The sequence below is a fragment of the Nicotiana attenuata genome, unplaced genomic scaffold, assembly GCF_001879085.1.
Source record: "Nicotiana attenuata strain UT unplaced genomic scaffold, NIATTr2, whole genome shotgun sequence".
Lineage (NCBI taxonomy): Eukaryota > Viridiplantae > Streptophyta > Magnoliopsida > Solanales > Solanaceae > Nicotiana > Nicotiana attenuata.
The window spans coordinates 9,478-19,601 of record NW_017675360.1 but is presented as its reverse complement, the minus strand read 5'-3'; the positions used below and the strand labels follow the sequence as shown (position 1 = coordinate 19,601).

Genomic DNA, 10,124 nt, shown 5'->3' with positions numbered 1-10,124 from the left:
TTTTGATGATCATTTGTACCACCTCTATCTGGTGGTTGTCTATCCTCTTGTCCTCCTTCTAGAATCCCAAATGTATTTTGTGTAACAATAGAAAAGTTCATACCAGTTTGTGTATACCTGGAACTAGAAGCTCCCTCATTTTGCCCTTTGCTTTATTCTCTACCCCATTCTTCTGATTGTGCTCCTGAGTCTTTGTTATTGTTGTCCTGCTAGTTATAGGTGACTTATTGTGTTCCATAATCTGTGTTTGTTCCTTAAAAATTGTTACAGCTTGATCAGTTGTTTGCTGAGCTACATTTGTGTTCTGTGTCAGCTGTCCCTTGCTTCTCCACTCTTTGACTGGTTGCTGTGTCTTTCCATTTGGTTTCTGCATTTGTTTCCTTTGCATTTCCTCACTCTGTTTACACACATGCCCCATTTGTTGACATTCAGGGCAGAAATCAGGCTGCCATTCAAACCTCACTACTTGCTGGTGTATCTTACCCGATGGATCCCTTATTTTGACTTCATTTGGCAATGGTTTCGTAATATTAACTTCAATCAGCATCCTAACAAAGGATATTCTGGATTGTTTAGCTGTACATTCATCTGCAAATAATGGAACTCCAATTGCACTCCCTAGCCTACTAAGCGAATCCTTACTCCAGTAGGTCATAGGCAAGTTAGGAAAGGAGACCCATAGAGGTATCTCTTTCATAAACTTGGCGTCAAACTCAGCTTCTGGAGACCATTCTTTCAGAATGATTGGTCTATTGTTTATCGTGTATGGCCCACCATATAATACTTCCTTCAAATCTTCTTCTCCTGTAAACTTTGCTATGTAATATCCCTTGTCATGCCAGAATAGTTCAGAACATGTCGTAGTCCAGTTTTGGTTTATGTATCGCTTCATGTGATTATACCCAGGAATTTCCCCAATTACCGCAACAATCAATGAATGCTTCCATTTTTCAGCTTCCCTTGCTGTCTCCTTAGGATCTAGTTGAATAACCACATTTCCGTCAACAATCGTCGGTGGAATGTAAGACAGAGCAAGTCCATTTGAAGCCATTCTGTTCCTAGCAAACAAATTTGCCCATATCGGTGTTTCTGCATCTTTGTTTGAATCCGATCTCTGAGAATTTTCACTTGCATGAACATTTGTTTGTGTTTTTTCTATGTTCGTTACATTGAAGATGAAGGCATGCAATCATTTAGCATTTTACTCTTCCCATTATCAACTTTTGTTGTTCTTACTTCCTCAGTTACTTCTATGGAATTATTCATAGTAGAATTGTTACCATTCATTTCCGCCATTGATGTTGCCGCCGGAGTCGGTGTTTGTGATTTCCGAGAAATTACAGTAGTTGATGGAGATGAATTTGACGATAGTGAGCTGCCTAGTGCTAGAATTTGTGTTTTCCTTGGTCTTCCTGGTCCATTTCTTTTACCTCTCGCCATTGATAGCCACTTCCCCTGCCAAACGTAGCCCCCGCTTGGTGGAGATCGTCAATGGAGAAGAGGCGGTTGATACTCGTTTTGCGGTGTACAATCAATTAAGTTTCATTCAAATGGAACAAGACTACGAATATTATAAAAATGGTAGTATTTTATTTTAAATATTTTAAATATTACAATCTCTATGATTCCTCCAGCTCTTCTTTTTGAAGAATGTGAAATAATCTTAAGAATCTTTAAACTTGATTTTGAATCTATATGGTTTCCACGAACGAAAATCTTGAATTCAATTAACATATTAATTTTTACTCGTATTCCTTAAATCTTGATTTATTATTCGTTCTTGATTGTGAGCTTGATCTCTCAATTGCCTTGTATGATGCCCCTTCTTGCATTTTAACTAAGTACCTTTTATTTTTCTTTCTTTCTTTCTCTCTGGTTTATTCTTTCAAAATTTTCAAGGACATATTAAATTTTTATTTTTTAATTTGTCACCATAAAATTTTATATAATTAAATTAAATATGTATATAAAACTAGTAACAGTAGAGGATAAAACATATAATCATGCAATAAATTTTGACTGATCCCAAGTTTTTCGCACGAAGTATAGATATATCTAAATCGTAAAATAATATTATTTAGACAAAATAATTTTGAATCTATCGTTCCAAAAATATGATGGATTCGATGTTAAGAATATAAAGGTTGAACCCGTAAAACTTATATCCAAGAACTACCTCTTCATAATAGTGCATACATCTTCTTGAATTTCTGGATTCGCCCTAATAATAACAATCTCCAATGTAAATATAAAAAGAACATTAATCGGAATTATAATTTTGTCCAATATGACATATTATTTTTAAATTGATAAAAATAATAAAGGATAAATATATACCCCCTTATATAATTTTTAAAAAAATACCTTACATTCGCTTTCTCAACAAACGAAAATTATCTTGTAATATTGAAATTTAAGTAAGACGAAGACGAAATTAAATTAAAAAGTAACGCTGATTTTGGAATCTAAAGTTAGATTTATGACAGAGATTTTTTTATAAAATTGTGTTTGAAAAGCCACTTAGGAATATTTAGGTGTAATTGGGTATAATTATAAAATTTGACATGTTTGTCTAGCTAAGTAATAACTTGGTCAGTATGATTTTGAGTANCTTTTAACTACTATTTATTTACTTTTCGTTTTTTGTTCGTACGTAAGAACGCACAAACTAATACTAATTAATTCATTCTTACTCATGGTATGAGTTGGTAAAAAAATTAAATTCATAATTAAAAATTTTATTAATTATTTTAAATTAAGATATTATTTATTTGAAAGGTAGTCAAGATACGGATAATTTTTTCGATATTAGTTATCAATATATGATTATCTAATATTTTTATTTTTTTAAATACAATTTAAATACCTGATTATAAATAATATGTAGAATTTCTTATATGTTCATGTATTTATCATACATTAATGAGTTAGTAAAAAAACAGTTAATGCAATTTTGATGAATTAATTTGAGCAATAATATTATTTAATTGGAAGATACTTACTACCTTTACGATATTATTTATTAATTTATTTATATATTATTTAATATATTTCGGTAAGTTAATATAAAAAAATAATTATTAAACTATGTAATTACACTTGTCCACCAAACAGAACTATTAGAATTATATTGTTATTACATTTTGGCAAACAAATAGGCCATTGTAATTACTATATTATGTAATACATAGTGTGTAATTATTATCCTAGTAATTACATAGCTAGATAATTACACATGACTTTTTAAACAGGAACTAAAGAACCAAATTAATTAAATGGTCTGTCTCCCGATATGGAATTAAATAAATTTGATGCTTTCCAATAAGAACTTTGAATTGTGCTCAAAGTAGAAAAAAGTATTCCCAAATTTTTTAAGTAAAAGCGGGTTTTGAATTTCTCGAACTTGATAATTTTTATAAGATGGTTGTATCAATCACAAGTACAATTAGTCTTAAAATACTAATAAGCAGATGTATCTTGCATGAATAAACTTAGACTTATAGTTAAGTACGAAGTATGAGTTTATGATTTTTAACTACAAACTTTTTACGTAGCCAATATTTAGTGATAAAATATTATTGTGATTGAATATTAAGTTAAATAGAGACAATAAATTAATTGTCACTAATTGTTTGCACTATTAGTGACAAAAATTAAGGTCACAATTAATATAAAATTTTATCGCTAAATTTTAAAATCTTTAACTACGAATTCTAATTCGTCGCTATAGTAACAACATATTTTTTGTGACGAAAATTTTTCGTGTCCAAAATTTAACTAATTTTAAGACAAATAGTGGTTCGTCGCTAATTGAGCACATCATTAGTGACAAAATAAAACGTCATCAATAATTTTAAATTTGTGGCTAATAATTCTCAATAAATGGCGCCAACTCGGTTTTTGGTGGAAAACTTTAGTGGACGAAACTTTGCTACGAAATTTTATGTTTCGTCACTAAATGTATGTGGTTCATATATTTAAAGACGACTTATACTTTTTGTCACAAAAAGTGAATAATTAGTGACGAATTTTGTATTATAGCTAATAGTTTCGTAGCTAAATTTCATATTTGTTGTAGTGTATATTGTGGTTCTATTTATTGAATTGTCAACTAGCACCGGAAGGTAATGAATTTATTTATCCTTTTTTGTAGGTGGAGAAAATGATGAAAGGGAAGACGAAGAAAATGATGATCTTGACCTTACGAAGGATCTTTGAATTATTGCTGAAATGTTGCATGTTTTAGGAATATTTTGTTATGGAACATTTTGAAACTTATGCTAACTCTTGAATTGTAAAACTTATGCACTTTGATTTGAATATTTTGCTTTGGTGGATGTTACTCTATAGCTTGTTGGACCATGAGTATTTTGGATTGTATAAGTTTATGAGCAGTTTATTAGGTGACTTATATAAATTTTGGTGTATTAAAATTTATAATTGTGCAACAAGCCTACCAGAACCGTTGCAATAGGTATATAACAATAGATTGTATAAACCGTTGCAATAGGTCATGCAATCCGTTCCCATAGGATCTTTAACCAATACGATAGCTTTTGCTCAATTGTATGTAACTGTTGCAATATGAAAAACCGTAACAATAGCACTAGAAAACCGTTGTGATACATCTGAATAGCCGTTGCAATACCTTATATAAGTGTTGCATTAAAACTAGTGGTAACAGTTAGGAACCGTTGCAATAGAGGAAAATAAATGTTCCATCAGAAAGAGGAATAACCTTTACGATAGATGGTCCTATAGCAACAGTTATTACAACCGTTACATGAACCGTTGCCTTATAGCTATTGGCACACGACCTGGTGGAACGGTCTCTAAACCGTTGCACTTGATCAATGGCAACGGGCACTAGATCAATGGCAACGGTTTACATGTCAATTGCTACGGTTTTTCATGCGTTGCCATAGGCTGATTTTCCAATAGTGTTAGTTATGACAGTTGTACACAACTGTACAAATTAGCTTAGCAGTTAGTAGTTAATTGAGTTAGCTTAGTCTGAGCTTTGTATATAGTGGAGGCTCCACTCACTTTTCAGCTTAACGAATTCAATTGCAGAGTTCTGGAATGTTCTCTCATCTTCTCTCTCTTCCTTCCTCTCTGAGTTCTCATGGCGTGAAGGTTACAACTTCATCACCATTGAAGCTCAGCTTCAGACAATAGTGGAACTTCAATTACTGTTGCATTGAGTAATTCTGTTATGGTATCAGAGCTTGGAGTGTCGATTTTGGAGTCGATTCACACAATTTGTCAGTTCTCTTCCTGCTAATCACTTTTCAAACTAGATCACGTACATGCAACTTCATTTCTCCATGAATTTCGAGTTGTAATTTTTGAGAACAGGTTTCGTTCTTTCTCCTAATCTATAATTGGTTGAGAATTACTGTCAAAATTCCTAATTAGCTTGTTTTCTAGTTATCAAATCCCTTAGAAGTTCTGTAAATTGAAAATATGACTACTGGTGAGGACGATAATCAATCCACACCAAGTGTGAGTGAGTCTCTGAATCAGTCAGGTGTTGACACTCGTAGCCCTTTGTATATGCATCCATCTGATAATCCCGGGGCAGCCTTAGTCCCCGTTCCTTTTGATGGTTTTGGTTATCGATCATGGAGAAGAGGTGTGATGCGAGCATTATCTGTGAAGAACAAATTGGGATTTATCAACGGAGAATGTAAAAGACCAGATCTGGATTCATCAAAATTTCGCTTGTGGGAGAGATGTGATGATATGGTCACATCGTGGATCCTAAACTCTTTGACCAAAGAAATTGCAGACAGTGTAGAATATGTAGCTGATGCATTCGATTTGTGGAGAGAACTTGAGGATCGATATGACCAAACAAATGGGACAAATTTGTACCAAATTCAGAAAGAGATCAATGATCTATCTCAAGGATCCCTTGATATCACTAGTTATTACACAAAAATGAAAAAATTATGGGAGGAACTCAATACCTTGATTGCCAAATTTCATTGCACATGAAATTGTTCATGTGGAGCTAAGGAGAGTATGCATAAGGCTGAACAAGATAGGAGGCTCATACAATTCCTTATGGGATTGAATGAGACATATACTGTTGTTCGAGGAGGCATATTGATGATGAATCCACTTCCCTCAATAGCTCAAGCATTTTCCTTATTGATCCAAGAGGAAAGGCAGAGGAAAATTAAGCCAACTGGCCATTTAGCACTGGAGTCATCAGCCTTGAATGCCAACACAATCAGACCTGGGACATTTAGAACAAACTATTCTCCTAATAATCACCACAACAACAGAAATAGACCTTTCTGTGACTACTGTAAAAGGCCAGGTCACACCAAAGAAAAATTCTACAAACTTCATGGATACCCACAGAATTTTGGGCACAATCAGAATCCAAACACAGGACAAAACAGTTTCAATCAAAACATTAGGCAGAGTGCCAACTACAACTATAACTCAGTCAACAATAATAGTAACAGATTCAACAAAAACAACAAAATACTGGCTAATGCACATGTAGCAACTACTGATGCTCAACCTACAGAGAATGAAAAGTATGGTAGTCATGAAAACACTCAAAATGTGAGTCTCACTCAAGAGGAGTATAACCAGCTGGTGAATCTACTACAGCATTTTCAATCACCAGGCGCAGGAGACTATGGAGTTGGGACCATTCTACTTCAGGAGCAGCAAACTTTGCAGGTATGATAGCCTGTACTTCCTCAATTGACTTTGGTAAACTTTCATGTAAATGTATCAAAAACAAGGCTGATTCATGGATTATAGATTTAGGGGCATCAAATAACATGACCTTCAATAGATCCTTACTAACCAACATAATAAGCCTACCTTATCCCCTATTAGTTATTCTTTCAAATGGCTACAAAGTAAAAGTGACAGAAATAGGTAGTGTGATTCTGACTTCTAAGATCACTCTAGACAAAGTGATGTATGTTCCCACCTTCAGATACAATCTAATCTCAGTCCATTCTTTAGCATCTCATCTCAACTGCCTTGTTGCCTTTTTTAAAATTTGTTGTATATTGCAGGCCCTTCAATGAAGAGGCCTCTGGTGATTGGTAAAGTGAGAGATGGGCTGTACATCCTATGCCCAAGCTGTTTGAAGAAGAACCACACAAGCCTTGCTGAGAAGGACAATTCTGAAATTCCTTTCACTTCTACTTGTTGCACTTGTAACACACACTGTCCCTCTCATTATACTGTAGATATGCTAGTTCATACCAATAAGTGTGTACCCTTTCCAATTGTAAATAATCCATGTACAAGTGCTGAAGAACAAATTCCTTTTGAAAATTTATCTCCTGAGTTACCTAGTTTTTTCTCTCATTCTTGAGCTGAAAATAATGTGAATGTGTTATGGCATAATAGACTTGGACATGTCCCCTTTGTGAAAATGAAAAGGATTACCTCCATACCTGCCAATTTCTCCCCCAAACAACCTTTTAACTGCACTATTTGTCCTATGGCTAGACAAGAAAGACTGTCATTCCCTCAGAAAACCAGCACAACTAACAAAATTTTTGAACTTTTGCATGTTGATCTGTGGGGTCCATATCATATTCCTACACATGATAAACATAAATACTTTGTTACCATTGTAGATGATTATAGCAGATCTACTTGGACTCATCTCTTATCCAGCAAAAGCAATGCCATTGATATACTCAGAAACTTCATGAATCTGGTGGAAAACCAATTTGGTGTTACCATTAAGTCCTTAAGGTCAGATAATGGACTGGAATTTACCAGTAAAGAAGCAACCATGCTGTTTCAATCCAAAAGGATCATCCATCAAAGAACTTGTCCCTACACACCACAACAGAATGGTGTGGTGGAGAGAAAACACAAATACCTCCTTGAGACAACTAGAGCCCTCCTTTTTCAATCCAAACTACCTCTAAGATATTGGGGTGAATGTATCCTTTGTGCCACCTATATAATAAATAGATTACCATCCAATTCCATCAACAATAAGACACCATATGAGTTACTATATAAACAGAAACCAAAGTACTCTCATCTCAAGAGCTTTGGCTGCCTTTGTTACCCCACTGTTCCAATGCCACTCAGGGACAAGTTCAATTCCAGAACCACACCTCATGTCTTTGCTGGATATCCTTTTTACATAAAGGGGTACAAAGTTCTAAATCTAGCCACTAGAAAAATTCATATTTCCAGAGATGTAGTGTTTCATGAGTCCATCTTTCCTTTCAGTGTTAACATGAAAAAATCCTCTAAGTTACCTGTCTTTCATCCAATTCCCTTCTTAATGAACAACCTCCTGAGAATACAGACATCACACAAGTCCTTGAAGTCTAGAGTGGTCAAAGGAATGTAGAAAATACACCTATGTCTATGTCACCTGTACATGTAGCCAATCCTTTACCTCATGAATCCATGTCACCTGTGCATGTAACCAATCCTTTATCTCATGAGACACCTGGCCCTTCACCATACAATATACTATCACAACACAACACTGAACAGATCTACCCAACAAGACAATCACACAGAACTCCCAAACTCCCTACATACTTGCAAGACTATGTTCATTCTCTGCCTCAACTCAAAACTAATCCTACTTCCTTAAGTGCTTTGTTCTCTATGAATCATCACATTGCCTCGGATCTACTAACTCCTGATAGTTAGACTCTTGTGAGAAATATTTGTCATGACAGGGAACCATCATCATATGAGGAGACATCTATTGATCCTGCATAGCAAGCTGCCATGACACAGGAATTTGAGGCACTACACTCCAACCACACTTGGGATTTGGTGATGTTACCACTTGGAAAGAAAGCAATTGGTTGTAAGTGGGTATACAAGGTGAAACACAAAGCAGATGGCAGCATTGAGAGGTTCAAAGCCAGACTGGTTGTCAAAGGCTACACTCAACAGGCAGCGATAGACTACACAAAAACTTTCTCACCAGTTGTAAAAATGACAACAGTTAGGGCCCTGATAGCTACAACAGACAAGAAGGGTTGGTCTATCTCACAGCTGGATGTGAATAATGCTTTTCTGCATGGGGATCTCAATGAAGAGGTGTATATGCAGGCACCACCTGGACTGGTAATAGATAAGCCAGGCTTAGTCTGCAAACTAAACAAATCCCTCTATGGTCTAAAACAAGCAAGTAGACAATGGTATGCAAAACTAACTGAAGCACTATGCTCAAGGGGATACACACACTCCATGTATGACTATTCACTTTTCTATAAGAGGAATGGAAGTACCTCAATATATGTTGTTGTATATGTGGATGATGTGTTGCTAACTGGAACTGATCAACATAAGATTGCTCAACTCAAGATCTTCCTGCATGAGCAGTTCAAAATCAAGGATCTAGGTCAGCTTCACTATTTCCTAGGACTGGAGATCATGTATAAGGAAGATGGGGTCATTATATCACAGAGGAAATTTGCACTTGATTTGCTGAAGGAGTATGATTGTTTGGAACACAAGGCCTGCTCCTCACCCTTGGACCCAAATGTAAAATTGAAGGCCAAGGAGGGAACAATAATGCAGTATTCTACTTACTATAGGAAACTGGTAGGAAAACTGAATTTCCTAACTAATACTAGATTGGACATAACATATGGAGTTCAGCACTTGAGCCAGTTTATGCAGGAGCCCAGAGAGCCCCACTGAAGGCAGTATTTCATTTGTTGAGATACCTAAAGAGTGATCCTACCTTGGGGATTTTCATGTCAAAGGATGGGGACCATACAGTCAAAGCCTATTGTAATTCTGATTGGGCAGCCTGCCCAGATTCTAGAAGGTCTGTCAGTGGTTACCTAGTCTTGTTGGGCAACAGTCCTATCAGCTGGAAATCTAACAAACAAGAGACTATATCACTCTCTTCTGTAGAGGCAGAGTATAGAGCATTGAGAAAAGTTGTAGGAGAGTTGGTCTTATTGTGCAGGTTGATTGAAGAACTGACTGTGCCTTTCTCTTTACCTATTCAGTCTACTGTGGTAGCCAGTCTGCATTACACATTGCAAGGAATCCAGTGTTTCACGAGAGGACCAAGCATATATGGGGGTCGACTATTACTTTGTGCGTGATCAATTACAAGCAGGCTTGATCTCTCTTCATCA

At 35.4% G+C, this 10,124-nt stretch overlaps 1 protein-coding gene across 1 annotated transcript; it reads left to right on the top strand.

Moving 5' to 3' along the window:
• Positions 1–5,466: 5,466 nt before the first annotated feature.
• LOC109219988 lies at positions 5,467–6,000 on the top strand. The gene has a single exon (XM_019384449.1). The coding sequence runs from the start codon at positions 5,467–5,469 to the stop codon at positions 5,998–6,000; it is 534 nt and encodes a 177-aa protein (XP_019239994.1).
• The last annotated feature ends 4,124 nt before the right edge of the window (positions 6,001–10,124 follow it).

Bases quoted from the DNA above. Each gene is read 5' to 3' on its own strand.
- LOC109219988 (XM_019384449.1), top strand. From the start codon at position 5,467: ATGACTACTGGTGAGGACGATAATCAATCCACACCAAGTGTGAGTGAG.